Source organism: Anolis carolinensis, unplaced genomic scaffold (genome assembly GCF_035594765.1).
Source record: "Anolis carolinensis isolate JA03-04 unplaced genomic scaffold, rAnoCar3.1.pri scaffold_9, whole genome shotgun sequence".
Classification (NCBI taxonomy): domain Eukaryota; kingdom Metazoa; phylum Chordata; class Lepidosauria; order Squamata; family Dactyloidae; genus Anolis; species Anolis carolinensis.
In genome coordinates this window covers 27,581,425-27,600,541 of record NW_026943820.1, presented here as the reverse complement: position 1 = coordinate 27,600,541, position 19,117 = coordinate 27,581,425, and the positions used below count along the sequence as shown (strand labels likewise).

At 44.9% G+C, this 19,117-nt stretch overlaps 1 protein-coding gene across 3 annotated transcripts in view; it reads left to right on the top strand.

The window, feature by feature from the left end:
- Nucleotides 1–2,163: 2,163 nt before the first annotated feature.
- mtss2 (MTSS I-BAR domain containing 2) overlaps nt 2,164–19,117 on the top strand; it is a 44,000-nt gene continuing 27,046 nt past the window's right edge. For all 3 annotated transcript variants that reach the window (XM_062961681.1, XM_062961680.1, XM_062961678.1), the window contains exons 1-3: nt 2,164–2,398; nt 12,325–12,386; nt 17,818–17,891. In XM_062961681.1, coding sequence (XP_062817751.1) covers nt 2,303–2,398; nt 12,325–12,386; nt 17,818–17,891 — 232 coding nt within the window. In that variant the 5' untranslated portion in view covers nt 2,164–2,302. The remainder of the gene's footprint in view (nt 2,399–12,324; nt 12,387–17,817; nt 17,892–19,117) is intronic.

Below are 19,117 nucleotides of genomic sequence, written 5' to 3'. Positions count from 1 at the left end.
AAGCCCTCCAGGCAGATAGTCATCCAGCCTAACAGTAATAATAATAATAATAATAAGACTTGGAAGAGACCCCAAGGGCCATTCAGCCTAATAATAATAATAATAATGGATTCTAGAGTTAGAAGGGACCACATGGGCCATCCAGTCTAATTCCCTTTTTTTTCTGCCCTGCAGGAAAAGCACCATAAAAGGCCTCCAGGCATATAGCCATCCAGCCTAACAGTAATAATAATAATAATAATAATAGACTCATAGACTTGGAAGAGACCCCAAGAGCCACCCAGCTCAATAATAATAATAATGATAATAATAATAGACTCATAGACTTGGAAGAGACCCCAAGAGCCACCCAGCTCAATAATAATAATAATAATAATAGTAATAGTAATAGTAATAATAATAATAGACTCCTAGACTTGGAAGAGACCCTGAGCCACCCAGCTCAATAATAATAATAATAATAATTGTGCAAGGAAACCGACGAAACCATTGATCATATCCTCAGCTGCTGTAAGAAAATCGCACAGACAGACTACAAACAGAGGCACAACTATGTGGCCCAAATGATTCATTGGAACTTATGCCTCAAGTACCACCTGCCAGCAGCAAAGAACTGGTGGGATCACAAACCTGCAAAAGTATTGGAAAATGAGCACGCAAAGATACTGTGGGACTTCCGAATCCAGACTGACAAAGTTCTGGAACACAACACACCAGACATCACAGTTGTGGAAAAGAACAAGGTTTGGATCATTGATGTTGCCATCCCAGGTGACAGTCGCATAGATGAAAAACAACAGGAAAAACTCAGCCGCTATCAGGACCTCAAGATTGAACTTCAAAGACTCTGGCAGAAACCAGTGCAGGTGGTCCCGGTGGTGATGGGCACACTGGGTGCCGTGCCAAAAGATCTCAGCCAGCATTTGGAAACAATAGACATTGACAAAATCATGATCTGCCAGCTGCAAAAGGCCACCCTACTGGGATCTGCACACATCATCAGAAAATACATCACACAGTCCTAGATACTTGGGAAGTGTTCGACTTGTGGTTTTGCGAAACGAAATCCAGCATATCTATCTTGTTTGCTGTGCCATACAACGTCGTTGTGTTGATAATAATAATAATAATAATAATAATAATAATAATAATAATAATAATAATAGACTCCTAGACTTGGAAGAGACCCCAAGAGACACCCAGCTCAATAATAATAATAATGATAATGATAATAATAATAATAGACTCCTAGACTTGGAAGAGACCCCAAGAGACACCCAGCTCAATAATAATAATAATAATAATAATAATAATAATAATAGACTCCTAGACTTGGAAGAGACCCCAAAAGCCATCCAACCTAATAATAATAATAATAATAATAATAATAATAATAATAATAATAATGGATTCTAGAGTTAGAAAGGACCCCATGGGCCATCCAGTCTAACCCCTCTTTTTCTGCCTTGCAGGAAAAGCACCATTCAAGTCCTCCAGGCAGATAGCCATCCAGCCTAATAATAGTAGTAGTAGTAGTAATAATAACTGACTCATAGACTTGGAAGAGACCCCAAGAGCCACCCAGCTCAATAACAATAATAATAATAATAATAATAATAATAATAATAATAATAGACTCCTAGACTTGGAAGAGACCCCAAAAGCCATCCAACCTAATAATAATAATAATAATAATAATAATAATAATAATAATAATAATAATGATGGATTCTAGAGTTAGAAAGGACCCCATGGGCCATCCAGTCTAACCCCTCTTTTTCTGCCTTGCAGGAAAAGCACCATTCAAGTCCTCCAGGCAGATAGCCATCCAGCCTAATAATAGTAGTAGTAGTAGTAATAATAACAGACTCATAGACTTGGAAGAGACCCCTAAGGCCATGTAGTCAGTCCAACCTCCTTTTTTTCTGCCACGCAGGGGAAAAGGCACCATGTAAGCCCTCCGGACAGATGTCTTTGGCAAACTCTGAGGGAAAGAGTAGGCGGGGCTTAGGACCCTGCGGAGAGACCCCGTCTCCAAAGGCGCCGCTCCCCTCCCCTCCCTCCCTCCCGCGTGGCTGGCCCCGCCCCCGACCCCACGTGACCATGCCCCGCCCCCCTCCTGCTCGTTCTGCGCCTGCGCCGCCATCCCGAGCTCTTCGCTGGTCTCTCTCTGAGGAGAAGAAGAAGGCGGCGAAGGCGGCGTCGGTCTCCCTCCCTTCGGCGGAGGATGGAGGGCGAGGCTGAGGGGAAGGGAGGGAGGCAGTGAGGAAGGCAGGCAGGCAGGCAGGGCCCCTCGCCCGCCATGGAGGCCGCTTCCTCTGCCTCCTCCGCGGCGGCGGCGGAGCGCGAGTGCGGGGCGCTGGGCGGCCTCTTCCAGGCCATCCTCAACGACATGAAGGTGAGCGAGCGAGCGAGCGGGCAGCCAGGGAGGGAGCGAACGGGTTAAAGGGGCGGGGCCTGCGGGGCCACGCCCCTCCCGCTTAAAGGGGCGGCGCCACAGCCACCGGAGAGGGAGGGAGGGAGGGAGGAGGGGGCTTCCTGGAAGGAGACCCCAAAGGACATCCAGCCCAACCCCCTTTTCTGCTGTGCAGCACAATCCAAACCCTCCCCACTGATGGCCATCCCGCCTCTGCTTAATCATAGTAATAATCATCATCATTACGTTTGCACTTTTTACCTTTGTGAACTTGATAAAGACACAGGGTCTACTCCCATCCCAATTTGCACCTCCAAGAATTTGCAGCACTTTATCAGTCACCTCGTGTTTACAATATTTATATGGTGCACCTTACCCAGTCTACTTTTACAACCTCTCCGTTTTAATCCATGTTTTTTATTAGTTCTTGTCATTTGTTTTTATTGGCTAATGTTTACATTTTTATAATTGTGCATGTTTTTTTTTGTCTATTGTTGTGTTTTATATTGCTATTGTTTTTATTCGGGCTTGGCCCCATGTAAGCCGCCCTGAGTCCTCTTTGGGGAGATAGAGGCAGGGTATAAAAATAAAGTTATTGTTATTATTATTATTATTATTATTATTATTATAGAAGCCTTGGGTTGGAATGGACCCCCAAAGGCTATCCAGCCCAACCCACTGCTGCCATGCAGGGAAAGCACAATCCAAACCCTCCCAACAGATGGCCATCCAGCCTCTACTTAATAGTCAGGTTGGAAGGGGCCCCCAAGGGCCATCCAGTCCAGCCCCCTTTCTGCTATGCAGGGAAAGCACCATGTAATCCTTCCCAACCCCTTAGAAGGGATCCCCAAAGGCCATCCAACCCACTTTCTGCCCAAAAGGAAAAGCACAATCAAAGCACCTCCGACAGATGGGCACTCAGCCTCTGCTTAATAATAATAATAATAATAGTATCCTAGAGTTGGAAGGGACCCCCAAAGTCTATCCAGTCCAACCCCTTCTGTTATAAGGCACAATCTAAGCCCTCCTGACAGATGGCCATCTTGCCTCAGAGATATGCATGAATTCATGGTAGAAATAGGGCTAAAGGATCCTAGAAGGGACCCCAAGGGCCATCCAGTCCAATCCCTTCTGCCATTATGCAGGAAAAGCACAATCAAAGCACTCTTGACAGATGCCCACCCAACCTTTTCTTCAAAGCCTCCCCCGGAGTCTGAGATAGAGAGTTCCACTGCCAAACAGCTCTCCTTTTGGAAAGGAAGTTTAGGTGGACTCGCCTTTCTTTCCTGCCATTTGGACCCATGGCCCCATTGAGTCCTAGTCTCTAGGGCAGCGGAAAGGAAGCCTCTCCCTCTTCCTTAGTTTTTCTGATATTGAAACATGGCCTTCATCATGTCCCCTTCTCTCAGCCGTCTTACCTCCAAGAAAAACTTGCCCAAGTAACTCTAAGCAACATGCTTTCCATGCCTTTGATGCTTTTGGCCGCGTGGAGCACCTGCCTCTCTGTGCATCTCCTCCATTTATGTGTCTCAGCACAGATATAAGGGGCTCCCAGGGTGTCTTTTCTGTAAGGTGTGTGCTTTTATCCTTAAGAGTACGCTTTGGAATAGTTTTCGAAAGTAATGGTGTTTTTGTACCATGGTACAGATCAAGACAATGTGTCGTATTAGTCCCCAGACCACACAACAGAATGCGGGATGCACCGAGATACAAATATCCGACTTGCGAACAACTGATTGTTAAGAACAGGGCTGAGACAACAAGAAGTGAGAGGAATCTTCCCCTCGGAGGAAGGAAGGGAAATCCACTCCTGGAAGAGTCATTATCAGGAGGGAAAGGGGTCTCCCATGGAGCTTCATCCCTAATAATAATAATAATAATAATAATAATAAAAAACTTTATTCCCCACCACCATCTCCCCATGGGGACTTTGGGCGGCTTACATGGGGCAGAGGCCCGAACAGCATAATTAAACAAAATAAACTACAACATAGACACAAATCTATATATATAAATGAGTGATGGCATCACGGCGACCCACAAAACAACAAAACTACAGGCCCCCCAACCTCGAAATTTGACAACACAACCCATCATCCACGCCACTAGGTTGATACAACAAAAAGAAAAGAAAAATAAAGTCCTAATTAGAGGGAGAGCAATCATTGTTTTTATCCAATTGCTGCCAGTTTAGAGGGCTAATCTCTCCCCACTTGGTCTCCTAGCAACCCACTCAGCCCAAGGGACAGGCAAAGTTAGGTCTCACTTAGGCCTCTTCCACACTGCCTATAAAATACAGACACCACCAGACAATGCCACAGCAACGCGTGGCCGGGCACAGCTAGTCTCAATATAAAAGATCCCCAATCCTTCTTTCTACAGCAAGCCACATTTTCTAAAATCAAATTATTGCAGAAGCAGAAAGTGGGGCAAAATCTCCTGAACAGGGGGCACAGACAGCAAAGGAAACCTCCCTGTTGCCTTCAGAATGTGTCTTGTTCGTATCTTGGGGATGGACTCTGGGAAAGTGGCTGCTTGAGTCTAATGTGGGAAGGAAGAAGAATTGTGTGGCGTCTTTTAAGGTGAATCCATTTATTTCAGTGGGACAATTTGTGGGCTCCAGTCCCCTTCCCCATTTGCAGTAACAGAGGAAGAGAAAATGCCTGCAGAGAAAGAAAACTTTGTATAGTTAAGCACTGTATGGTTGTCAGGGACCTTCTTAAGAGCTGTTTTAGCACCAGCTTGTGAGCACATGTCGTGTGTCCATATGTTGGCTTTCACCCCATAGATACAGACCCATCCTGATAGACGTGGAACTATTATTATTACCGTCATCATGTTTAACTTTTATTGTTTTATATTGTATCATTGTGTTTTAATCCATTTTATTTTATTCTGTTTTTGTTATACTGTTTACTTGTGTTTTAATAATGTTTGTGTTTTGTTCTTTGGGCTTGGCCCCATGTTAGCCACCCCGAGTCCCCTCAGGGAGATAGAGGCGGGATAGAAAAATAAAGTACATTATTATTATTATTATTATTATTATTATTATTATTATTATTTATATCCTCCTCGAAGCGGCTTTCATCTGTCCCATAAGTCCCATGGCAGCTTTCTTTTAATTTCCAAGGTGCGTTTCCTAATCAGTGAAGCCTATATTTGGATGTCCTTTCTCTGCATGTCCTGGTTTTTCTATTCCGACTTGTTTGTAACTTTCTTGACTCCCAGCAAGCGCTTGCATTAAGCATCCCGGCTATGGGTTCAGGCATTGAAGCAATGGCAAAGCAATGGCAATCATGGTCTCAGGTAACATCGCACAAACCACGGTTGTGTTCCTACCAGGGAAAAAAGGGTTTTGCCTATGGTTTGTCCAATGCTAGGGGATGCTGGACTCCCTATACTCCACATTTCCTTCCCGCAGGACATGATGGGAACTCACTTGGGGTGAGTTATTGGAAGTATTGCCCACGTGGGCTCTGTTTACCTGTAGTTTGTACTTTGCCACTTAAAAAAACGTGAAAGATTGCTTATATAGGTTCATAGGGATAGTTGCTGAGCGCTTTCCATGAGGACCGGCCAAAGTTGTACTTGCTTGTTTTGTTAAAAGATTTCTGTTTTGCCCTTTATTGTAACACTTTTGCATTGCCTACAATGAAACCAGTTTTACCCACAATATTTATTAACATTTTTTCCCTTTCTTGTAACACTTTTGCGAGTCTTTCAGCTTTTATAATAACAATGTAAACATCCTCAAAGCAAGGTTGGGTGATTTGTCAAACTACAAAAAAATATTCAAGGCCCATCTGTATGCATGACAGATCTGGATGAAGTCATTGGGACCCAAAAGCTTTGGTTTTAAGCCAGGCTCCAGCTCAGTGCCCAAATGAATCAATGCTTAGAGCCAATGGGGAGGTGGGCACAACAGGAAGTGAGATAAATCTTCCCCTTGGAAGAGAAATTCAGTTCTAAAAGAGTCCTAAAAGAGCCATAATCAGGGGGAAAACAGATTTATATAGGAACATACATATGTGTGTATATATGTATTCATGTAAAGATAGGTGAATACCACTATTCTTTATCTAACTATATACTGAATATTCATCTATCTATATTGGAGCTGCAGTGCACAATGGGTTAAACCTTTGTGCTGGCTGGACTGCTGACTTGAAGATTGGGTTGCTGACCTCATGGTTGCTGGGTCAAATCTGCAAGATGGAGTGAGCTCCCATCTGTCAGCTCTAGCTTGCAGGAACATGAGAGAAGCCTCCCAGCAGGATGGTAACACATCCGAGTGTCTCCTGGTCAATGACTCTGTAGACAGCCAATTCTCTCACACGAGAAGCAATTTCCAGAACATACTGCAAGTCGCTTCTGACATAATTAAAAAAATCAGGGGAGAAAGGGATCTTCATTGACACTTTAGCACCAAATCTTATTTGCACAACAAGCCAAATTTTGCAAAATCTATTTCTCACAGGAACAGAAAGTGAGGTGGATTCTTCTGAAGAAGGGCACAAACTGCACAGGAAACTCCACAGTACTGCCCACCCTTCCCTATGCGATCCTAAATATATATGGCTGGAGTTGCACTTAAGAAATGTCCCTGTTCTGACTTACACACAAATTCAACTGAAGAAAAAACCTACAGAACCTCTTTTGTTCATAACTTGGGGACTGCCGGTGTTTTGAAATGTCTTTAAAGTAGAATAAAGACTAGTTATGCGGGCCATAACAGAATCATACAGATTTGGCTCCACCAGAGAAGATGTCGGGCTGACTTCCCATGAGAAGCAGAACCACAGTGAAGGGATGCTGGTTTTTTTTGTTTTGCTGGTTGTGCTGAGTCCATCCCTACCCTCCTTGGTCATCAGAGATATCAGCTACTGCTTCTCTCTTGCTCAAGGGACCCAGCAGAGATTTAACTGAAGTTGCCTGGGCTACTTGCGGTGGGATTGACCAGTAGTTTTGTCAAGAGCAGCCCAGCAGGTACAGACACATGCACCAACAAATATCCCAGGGCAAGGCAGTGTCGCAGCAAACTGGCCCGATCTTGTCTGGAGTATAAAATCATGCTGTCTCCTTAATAAGTGAATCCATTTAACCAAAAAGCAGTTGTCATCTGATTTGGAACATGCAGATTGAGCCGCCGGAAGAAAGTTGTGCCTTGCATTATGAAACGGGTGGGGTCCGTCGTGTTGGTTTGTCCCAGCTAGAGGAGACTTGTTGGATCAGTTGTTGAATGCTGATTCAAGGTGTCAGTCATTCATTGGCCTGCGTTTGTGGAGACAAATTGCTATTCAGGCCTGCCTGTCCCTCCAGGAATGTGGCCAGAATTTGCTGTAGGAAGGGGCTTCTTTTGGACCCTATTTAGATATGGGTCCACAACAAATGTGTGGTTCATGGAGGGGCCTGTGTCTGTTCCTGAGTTTCCAAAACCAAATAAAGGTTTGGAGGTGGCATTGTGACTGTGTCAGAGGAAGATCCAGAGGTCATTTAGTTCAACCCAGTGGCTCCCTACTGGGCAGGAATGTCTTCTCTCATTCTGGGTGTTCTTAAAAACAGAGACAGCCAGCCATGTGCCCGCCAACTGTGTACATGAGGTTGTGATGCTTGTGCCACTGTGGCTGCCCTTGGTAAGGGTTTTGTGGACCAGAGGAAGGGCTCAGAGGAGGCATAGGGGGGCTCTTTGTGTATGTTTCTATGTGTTTATGTAAGAGAGAGAGACAGAGAAGGAGAGCTCTGTGATGCCAGCTCTCTTGGAGGGAATGGGAGCCTCCCTCGGTGCCAAGGGGTGGGACTGAGAGGCCTTTGGACTTGGAAATGGATTGGCTGCCAGGGGGCTGTGGATGCTTTTCTGCTACTTGAGAGGAGGGAAACACTGCCCTCCCTGCACTCCCAGCAGTTTCCTTCCTCCTTTCCTTCCGTCCTTCCTTCCTTCCTTCCTTCCTTCCTTCCTTAAGCCACTTTGAGTCTGGGGTTGTTGTATGTTTTCAGCACTGTATGGCCACGTTCTAGAAATATTCTCTCTTGACGGTTCGCCCACATCTATGACAGGCATCCTCAGAGGTTGAGAGGTATACCTCTGAGGATGCCTGCCATAGATGTGGGCAAAACTTCAGGAGGTAATACTTCTAGAACGTGGCCAGACAGCCTGGAAAAAACACAACAACCCTTTGATTCCAGCTCTGAAAACCTTCGACAACACACTTTGAGTCTTCTTGTAGAGAGAAAAAGTGGGATGTAAACAAACATAAGAATTAGAAATTGGGAAGGGGGCTCCACATATAAAGGATATCCAGGCATTTATTTTTCAGGAGGAAGGGGTTTCAACCCAAGGAGAAATTGTCCTGGTGCAAATGGGAAGCTCTTGTATCATGTTTCAAAATATTTTTGAAATATTCTTCTCTTTTGCATAGAGAACAAGCTCATTGGGTGACCACTGGAGCCCAGAAACTGACCACTCCAAAGCAGGGCAGGCTCTTGGTCTCCGAGCCTGAGAAGAAGCCAGTGGGATTCCCCTTCATCGGAATAAACGTTATGCATTCAATTATGGTCCCTGACAGAGTGCAGTGGCCAAAGATTGCTTTTCCAGCCTCTGCTCTTGGAACAGCCCCCTTTTTAGAATGATTTTTCCTCGGGAATGATTTGCTTATCCTTTGTTACCCCCTGTTTTCACTGTGAATATTGCAGCAGATGATGCTTCCTTATAGGCTGTATACTGAGTAGAATTCCGATTCATCCACTCATGAAGGTCGTCCATTTCTTTTTCAAAAAAGCACAGAGCATCTTCTCCAAATCTGATTTCCCTTTTCCATCTTGGAAGACATTCACGCTCCTGATTCGAAAGTGATATCTGTAGATGCCTGCGTTTTTTTCTTTCTTTCAGATATTTCACTCTGCCACACCTCTCTCAGCTTTTTTTGTGTGCGTTGAAGGCTGCTTTTGTGACTCTATTAGGGCGACTTGCAAATCCAAATGAGGGCCAGGCTTATTTAGCAAACCGTGCATAAGCCCACCGTAGAAATTTCATTACGTCTTGACTCTCTCCGCTGCCTGAAACGGGAGGCAAGGCAAGGGGCCGTTGTTGCCAGCAGCTGCACTGTTGTTTCCAGGGCCGGCTGTGATGAAGCCTGCTCCTTTCCTAATTGTCAGCCGTTTTGCAATGAATGGACGATTGATGAGGGAAGTTGCCATGTTGGGGAGGGGGCTCGCAGCCCGGCAGAATGTGCAGCCCTTCATGGCGTTCCATGCAAAGGGAGTATTTGCTGTGGGGCAAAGGGGCTTTTTGTTGCCAGAGGAAGAAGCTGTATTCTGGCAGGCAGATCTTTGGGATGGAAGGAGCCACCAGAATAAAGTCCTCAATGCGATGCCTTGGCTACTAAATCCAGGATGACTGTCCTGGATTTAGTAGCCAAGGTGTAATAGTGCTAGCCACACTTGCAGGATGAGGGGCTCGTCCAGCCTCAGTAGGATTCACCTTGTATTTAGGGCTGCTTCTCCTTTTTGAGAAAAAGGAAAGCAAATGAAGCTATGTAAGGCAAGGATGGGTATGCTGTGAGTCCAGGGACTGGCAGTGTTTCCATTACGATCCCTTTCCCATGTGTTGCCTCACTGCCAGAGGTCAGAGTTCTTGGCACAGAGCCATAAAAAGCTCTTTGGAAGGATAATAATAATGAAGATGAACTCTTAATGGAGAAGAGCTGGGGGGAGGAGACTGGAAGTCAGTGAGATAATACTCAACTATTGGACTTAATGTTTCGTGACCATATTACTCCTCTCTTTGATATAGTGGCAACATGGAGATTTTGGTATTTTAGGTCATTGTTATTGTCTAGTGTGGATGGATATTAGCTGCCTTGCGTCGCCATGAGGAGAAAGGCGGGATATAAATACAGACGATGATGCGAATAATAATAATAATTGCTATGAAGAAATAGATGTATGAATAATAACTTTGTATGTTGACAGTTGTCCCTCCTCTCTCTTTTCAATTCCATCTCTCCCTTTTGGCGACAGTCTTGAGATTTATCATGTTTTAACTCACTAACAATAATACCCCTTTTTTCTTGTTATTTCATTGTTTTTTTCTCTTTACTGCTTTTCCTTTCCCCAATTCTTGCGTTGTAAAAATTGGAAATGCTCAATAGAAAACAATATGTGTGTGTGTTTGTATGTATGCCATTTGGAAGAAGCAGGGCTCCCTTGCAGGGGGCTGCTTGGTGCAGGCTTGGGGGCAACGTGAGGGATTGTGAGTCTCTCTCTGTTTGTGGTTCAGCTGTTTTAGCGCAGAGCAGAGGGAGCCTGTGCTGCTGAGTCACTCCTCCCCAGCCATCCCTTCATCCTCCCACAGCCATAGATTCCCTCTTGCTGTTTTCCTCCGGTCTGCCGCTTCCCAGAGTAACCCTTTCCTGGCTCCGCTTTGGGGATGCCTCTGTCTTGTCGAGACAGGTGGGCCTTTGCCTGCCTTGGAAGGCTAGTTTATTTTCCAAGTGAGAGACAGAGGGCAAGAGAAGGAAGGAGGGCGGGTGGGATTCGAGGATTGCAGCTGGGTTTCTGGAGCACTTGCTCCCTCAAGATTTGTGAGATGAGCTCGCACGTTGTGTGACTTTGCAGCATCAGAACTGGTGCAGCCTTCCCATGGCGACAGCCGCCTCCTTCCTCCTCCTCCTCCTCCTCCTCTGTAAATGCATCTGCAGCAGCCTTCCAGGACTTTTCTAGAGCAAGACAGCCAAACATGAGCAGTGGGAGTTCCATCTCCTGCCCTGGTTTAAGCTGATATGAATGAGTGAATTTTATTATTACGGTCACAGATCAGTAATGTAAAACTCTAAAACATAAAAACAGCATTTAAAATAAGAGATCACAATATTAAAGGCAGAAAATTGTCCATAACATGGAGTCAACCTACACAGCTTCCTATGCGACGTTTATCCAATCTGCAGGTATGGATAATAAAATGAATAAGTTAAAACACTATCCGCTAAAATCACCCACAAACTGCTTCCTTGTTTTTATAGCTGCCACACAAAACCTAGCCACTCTATAAGTGCTCTCTGGATCCCTATTCTCTATTAGATGTTTGAGATAATATTCTTTTTACTTGTGGGGATATTCTGTACAATGGGTGTAATAAAATCAGCTCGAATATCCTTATAGAAGGGACAATGTAAAAGGACATGCCTGACAACTTACACTTCCTCCAGTCTTGCTCATGGGAGGGGATACCTATAAACCCACCCTGCAGTAATGCCAATGGCAGCACATTGAATCTGGCCTGGGGGAAGCATCTCTTACATTTAGGAATATCTATCTTGGTTAAGTAATTCACTGGAGTAAACAACATTATACTGTTTTTATTTCTGATATGCAACCTTCCCCTCTCTCCCTTGCTGCAAAGAAGCTCCAAAGCCCCGTTGTTGTGTCTTCCAAGGGACTATAGATCGGTTCTTCCACCTGCCCTCCCCAGGGGTTGGCGCCATTTTCATTCCTATTTGCCAGCTCTGTGCAAATGGGAGAGAAGTGATGATGCCTTCTAGTTGCCTGACTCCAAAGTCCAGCAAGGCCCGTCTTCCAGTCTAACTCTTCTTTGGCCATTGGCATCATCAGTACGCAACTGGGACTCCAGTGGGACATTCTCACACAAAATGGGACCTGTTTGGGGGACCCCAACACCCAAGCTGGGCTAGATTTGGGCTGCTTGCCCTTCGTTCCTGCCTCAGTGTGCCTGGCGTCTTCTCCTGTACCTTTTAATCCGGGATGAAATTGCGCAGATGTCTGGCCCTGACCGGTGAGAATATCCCCTTTGATGAATATGAGATTGTGGGGTGTCCTGTCTTTCTTTCAGTGCATGTCTCCAGGTGCAGAGCAGCCTTTTGTTTGCTCAGCCGTCTCTTTCTTTTCTCTTTCAGAGTTCCTATCCGATCTGGGAAGACTTCAACTCCAAGGCAACCAAGCTGCACTCTCAACTGCGGTGAGTTCCTTTATGCTTTGGTCTGGCCGACATCAGCAGGGGTTGTTGGGCCGGACATGTTATTTGCACAACGTCATTGGGTTCATGTCCAGTTGTTTATGGTTTGGTTTTGTGCTGGTTAATAAGTTCTGTTGTTCAGGTGGGCAAGAGGAAAATGTAGCTGTTGCTTGACAGATGGAGTTTGAGAAGCCTGAGCCCCTTCTATGTTTCACAATAGAAAACGGACTGCCTGACATACCAAAACACAAGACCACTACAAACAGTAGTATATCAATAACAATGGTTTTAACCCAATATTAATAGGCATATACAGTAAAACATAAATCAGTTATATACACAAAGTCTTATAACAATTATAGCCTTCTGGCAGGCAAAATGTATGTATTTGAGACTCTTATTGAATGAATATAAATTTTGCCTGACAGAAGGCTATAATAGTTATAAGACTTTGTGTACATAACTGATTTATGTTTTACTGTATATGTCTATTAATATTGGGTTAAAAACCATTGTTATTGATATACTACTGTTTGTAGTGGTCTTGTGTTTTGGTACCCCTTCTATGTTTTCCCCTTGTCCTGCTGGATGTGGCTTCGTTCATCCTTTTAAAACTCCTTTTTGTCAGGAGGTTTATAGCTTTGCTTTCCTCTGCGTTGTGAGCTGTCTTGGGACCTGGACTGGAAGATGAGTGGGACAGAAATTGGATAAATAAATAGGTCGCATGTTGCGAACAGAGATCCCGGAGGCCATTGGTCTTCTATACTCTTAGCATCTTCTTGTCTTTCATATTTTAAAAAGATCTCTCAGTCCCCTGTTAGTTAACTTGGAAACCAAGCAAGCCTTCCTGCTGCATATACAGGGAAAGCAGGGGCCTCTATTTGTGCCATTAAACAGTAAAGGTTGTGTGTATTGTCTGTTGTGTGTAATACATCATGTGTTGTTGTTTGAATGTTATGCTGAATTCTTATATTAAAAAAATTAAATGAGTAGAAATTTTAAACTGAAAATAGTCGATAACATGTAGAAATAGCAATACTATATGTTTTAAGTTAAATCACTGATATTAATATGCATTCAATGTCAGAAATAACTGGTTGGTTGACCAATGCAGATATGCATGCACATATCAAAATTGTTACTTGACTATATCTGCTATGATTTGCTGTTCTTTTGTGTACCATAACTATAATAAACTGTGTTGTCAAAGGCTTTCATGGCCGGGATCACAGGGTTGTTGTATGTTTTCCGGGCTGTATGGCCATGTTCCAGAAGTATTCTTCTCCTGACATTTCGCCCACATCTATGGCAGGCATCCTCTGAGGTTTTGAGGATGCCTTAGTTGGAATGGAGGGGGTAGTGGAGGGTCAATCACCCCTGAGAAGACATTCACCCCTGAGAAGGAGACATTCTGCAGCCTTTTCCCACTTTAATAAATGGGATATTTCTTGTTTCTAAAGGGAGGTCACTTGTTTGGATCTCCAAGAGGCCCTCTTTCTCAATGTTTTCTTGCTATGTTGGAGATAGTGGACAAAAACACATACTGCGCATAGTCCGCAGCTGGAAAAGATCCTATTTGTTTTGATGGGAATTCCCAAAGTTGCTGATCTTTCCTTCCTTCGTTTTTATGCCATTTCCAAAAGACAGTCTCCATTTATGGCACCCCAAAACAAAACACAGTCTCCATTGTCTCTACATGGGGCTGGTTGGGTTTTGGGAAGGGGGGTCTTTGCCCTTTTAATTGGACAGTTCCTTTTCTGTGTCAGTTGTTGAACTAACACACTCTCATGCACCTGCACCAAAGCAGAAAAGGGGCCTGAGGGAATGGTTACAGGGCAATTAAGAGAAGCAGTTAATAGGCTGTGCTTCTTCACTCCTGGCTGCTTGAAAGCAATAAAAAAGGCCACAGCTCCAAGGAGGAAGGTATTGTGCCTGGAAATGCACAGGCACTGCGAGCCATCCCTGGTTCCTTGTCCAGTTACAGCACATACTGAGCGAGAATAACTGCATTCTGTGGCTTGACTCACTTTCTTGAGGTTTCGGATCTCTCTCTCTGGGCGATCTTGCATTTGAATTTTGTTTCCTGAGGTCCCATAAAATGCATGTGATTTGGACTGTATTTCTTTTTCTTCGTCTCCTGAATTTCTCCAAATAACAGTTTTGTTGTGACTACAGGATGCCTCCTGTGCAAAACTTGTGTTTTATCTGTGGATTGGGGCACATCTGCCATAGGCTGTTCCTCCTGCTCCAGGAAGTGTTGCGAGCACAGGCTCCGGAGCGCAGACATATATGCCAGCCTGCACCAGGGAAGCACATAGGTGCCTTGGGGTAGAATGTGATGGGTAATGGGGTTTGTAAAGGGACATGCACAACATTTTCTGGACACAGCAACCTACTTGGGACTCCTCTGGTTATTTCCTGGGTCTCCTGGATGATGCTCTGGCAAGGCAGATGACCTCCTGCAAGGCAAATGGTCCCTAGTGCAGAATATGCTCTTCTTCTTCTTGAGGATGCCTCCAGGATTCCTGCGACCTGTTGGTTGGCCACTCAGCTCTGTCTTTGGCTAGCTCCTGCTGAGAGATTCCTGTTTCGTTCCCTCCAAGCAGCCTCATAGGGAAGTACCTGGCAAATCAGCTGGGACTGTGAACTAGCTGGCAAGTTGGAAGTATTATTTGCCTTTCCGAGAACTGGCCTGCCCAGTGCTTGGCTCTTCTCCTCCCAGACTAGGTTGTGGGAGTCTCTCTTCTTTGCCTCCAAGCACTTTCTTCTCCCTGCTCCCCCATTTCAGCCATGAAGGGCCAATTCCTTCCTTCCTTCTTTCCTTCTTTCCTTCCAGCCTTGCCTCACAGGAGCTGGATATGCCTTGCTCTTGGTCCCTCCTCCTCCTCTTTGCCCTCTTCTTCTTCTTCACTTGTGCTACTTATCCTTCGTTGGACCTGAAAGGCTCCCTTGTGTCCATCCCTGCCAAACTTGGCGTTCCCTCTCCCTCTCCCAATGCGCCTTTGTGCAGGGCTTGGCTGGCTGGAAAAAGCTCGCACGCACGACACCCCTCTCCTTCCCTACTTCCCTCATCAGATTGCCTGCGAGCGAAGGGTTCAGGCCATGGGTTCCTCTCACTAAAGAGGGCTCCCAGAGGGCATCTGGTCCATCCCATGCCCAGGGATCATTCTGCCCCTTACAGTAAAGAAAGACTTTTTATCACAAGATAGCCCTTCAGATCCTTCAGGATAGCAGGGTTTGTCACCTTTCAGGGTCAGTGTCCTTAAAGGCCCTTCAGCACGTTGGCTGGAAAGGAAATTATTACTATTAGTATGTTTATTTTTATTTATACCCCACTTTTTCTCTCCACAAGGAGACTAGGAGGGGCAAGCTGTTTCCTCCTGCCTTGGTCAGAGGCCTTAACGCAGGCATGGGCCAATTTCAGCCCTCCAGGCGTTTTGGACTTCAACTTGCACAATTCCTAACAGGCTAAAGCTGTTAGGAATTGTGGGAGTTGAAGTCCAAAATACCTGGAAGGCCGAAGTTGGCCCATGCCTGCTTTAAAGGGCCAGGTTGGTGGGTGGAAGGTGTGAATTAGAGGTTGTTTGCAAGGCAAACAAACTCTGGCCATCCCGCCACAACTCCGCCCAGGAGGAACTCTACAAGGCTTTCCCGAAGCTGCAGTTGAGCAAGGAAAAGGCTGCTGCGTCAGTAGTATTAAAAGCACCCATCACGAGCGAGTTCTATTTCCAAACTGTGTCGGTGCCACCCAGGCGTTCTCACGGGAATCCCGCCGCCGCTAGCAAAGAAAGTGTCTTGCAAGGTGTTTGAGGGGGTGGCTGAGAAGGCCTCTGCGTTGCTTGGGATTCCTGAGTGCTTTGCAGAGTTTTCTGTGGCTCAGCCCGTTTCTCTTCCAGCTCTGCCTCCCTTTTCAACACTCCAGGCATCTTTGGGCTTGTTGAGTCGGAGGGAGAGTGCAGAGAAAAAAGGCTTTGGGGTAGCAGAACCCCACCACCTGGCCGTTTTTTGGGTTGCTCCCTTTCTAAGGCGGGGCTGGACAGCCAGATCCTGGGTTGAAAAAGCCATTTGTAGATAGGCAGATCATGTCTTTGAGGGAGTGGCTGGGCGAAGGTCCAATTGGAAAGGACCCGACTTGATCCAGCTGGCCCTCTTTGTGTCCATTTCTTGGGATGTATTTCAATTGAGTGAGGTTTTTAGGGGGAACACAAATCCTCTTAGTGACCACCTACATTGGGGTTCTTAAATGGGGATGCTAAGGGCTTTCCCAGTATCATTGCTACTTTTGTGCAAGGCTGCATGCCATGCCTTTGTCTTTCTGCTGCAGTCACTCCTGGACCGTGGTTTCTGTTTCCCAGGTTCTTTTGGAGGAACAAGTGCCTCCTCCTCCTCCTCATTATTATCATTATTATTATTATTATTATTATTATTATTATTATTATTATTTTATTGTATGACACAGCAAACAAGATAGATATGCTGGATTTCGTATCACAAAATCACAAGTCGAACACTTCCCAAGTGTCTAGGATTGTGTGATGTATTTTCGGATGATGCGCGCAGATCCCAGTAGGGTGGCCTTTTGCAGTTGACAGATCATAATTTTGTCAATGTCTATTGTTTCCAAATGCCGGGTGAGATCTTTTGGCACAGCTCCCAATGTGCCATTCATATTATTATTATTATTATTATTATTATTATTATTATTATTATTATTATTACACTATGTAACACAATTTTTGTTCCTGAGTTATACATGTCATTTCCTGATTGGTCCTATCATAAAAATGTGGAAAAAGTTTATTAAACTGCAAAAACTTTGTTTCTACAGTCTGCACATTCATTAAGGAAAATTCCAAACGAAGAGCCGCCCTAGACTGAAAGAAATAATAGTACTACCCTCAGTCACAAGAACTTGGTTTCTGGACTATAATAACAACTTTCCAAGCAAGTGCCACAGAAACAGGAAATGACACTTTCAAACTAGGAACAGAACCTTTTTCGAATTTTGTTACATTAGTGTCATCATCTCAGCTTCATGGTCTGGATGGTTACCTTCTTTGATTGACTCATTTCCTTCTGATTTTATTATGGCTTTTTTGGCTGCTCCACATAAACTGGTAAAATCAAAGAAGGTTCTTTATAGTTTAGGACCTTTGTGACTCTTTACAAAAACAGAAGTGCAAAGTGAATTCAGTTTTTAAAGCATTATGTGAATGAAATGTGTCTTTACCATGCCTGGGATGATTATTATGTTGAGCAAGTTGTACTTAACACATTCTATGTTCCTAAAGTAACAAGGTGGCTGTCAGTTTGCAAACTGCTAATATATAATGTTCAGTCCTGAAAATGAGTTTTTTCCCTGGAAAAGACCATCCCGATTTCAGGTCCAACTCCCTCCTTTCTGACTGTTCTCCCCTTTCTCGTTTCCCATCAGGACGACTGTTCTGGCCGCAGTGGCCTTCCTCGATGCTTTCCAGAAAGTGGCAGACATGGCCACCAACACAAGAGGTGAGGCCAGCACCAGCATTTGGCGAGCCATGCATTCTAAAATGCAGGGCCAATGGCTGCCGTATGAGGGAGGGGAGCGCGCAAAGCCAGATCTGTGGAAATGGGTCACGGCACGTTTGTCCCCAGGCGGCCAGATCGCTTTGCGCGGATTAGTCGAGCCCCATGACGCCCTCCACATTCCCGCTTGGCCTCCAAAGGAGGGATGAAATGATATTGTTCCATCTGCTGAATAGACATAAATGGAGGACCTGGGAAATCAGATATTCCCACTTCCTGGTGTGGAAAAGAGTGGCTCTTTATTGTGTATAACAACAGCCACCGACAACACACAGTACAGGCCATCCCTGAGTTATAGACAGCGGACTTACAGACGACTCATAGTAAAGAATAGGGCTGGACTGGATGGCTTTTGGGAGTCCCTTCCAAATCTGTGATGCAATATCTATCTCATATATAAGTACATATTTATACAGGCAGGACCTGGGTTACAAACACCCAACTTAGTTAAGAATGGGCATGAGACAACAGGAAGCGAGAGGAATCTCCCCCTCAGAAGGGAAATTCAATCTTGGAAGAGTTATTATCATGGGGAAAAGGGGTTGCAGCTGAAGCTTTATCTCCAATCCTTGTTTCCACAACAAGCCACATTTCTCAAATGGTCAAAAAGTGGGGGTGGAAACTTTTGAACAGGGGTACAGACAGCAACACACACACACACATGCCTGGAGTTAGATTTTCAAAATGTACCTGTTCTGAGTTAAAAACAAATTCATCTTGAGAACAGTCCTACAGAACCAATTTTGCTTGTCACTTGGGGACTGCCAGTAATCATTGCAGGGATTCATTACCTTAATGGCTTATCTGCTATTTCCCGCTGTAATGAATTGATCCTGCCTGCCCAGTGTTTCGTGGCATGTTTTCTCTGATGGATTTCCCCCCACCTTCTTTTTATTTATTCTTGCTTAGTTATTTTTGTTACACGTTTGTCAATCCGTATGTTCATGCACATGGCCCAGTCTGTACGCAAATGACAAATGGCAGAAATAAAATAGCAAGTGTTTCCTTACAGAGCTTGAGAATGGGACAAATCCCCTTTCTAATTTGGGTGGATTTGGGGTGCTGCAGCCTTTCCAAGCTTGTAGTGTTTGTCCGGTGGGAACCCACCCATCAGAAGGGAGGGCCTGATCCAGATGCCTGCCATCTGTCCTTGTGAGTGGGAAGGAAAG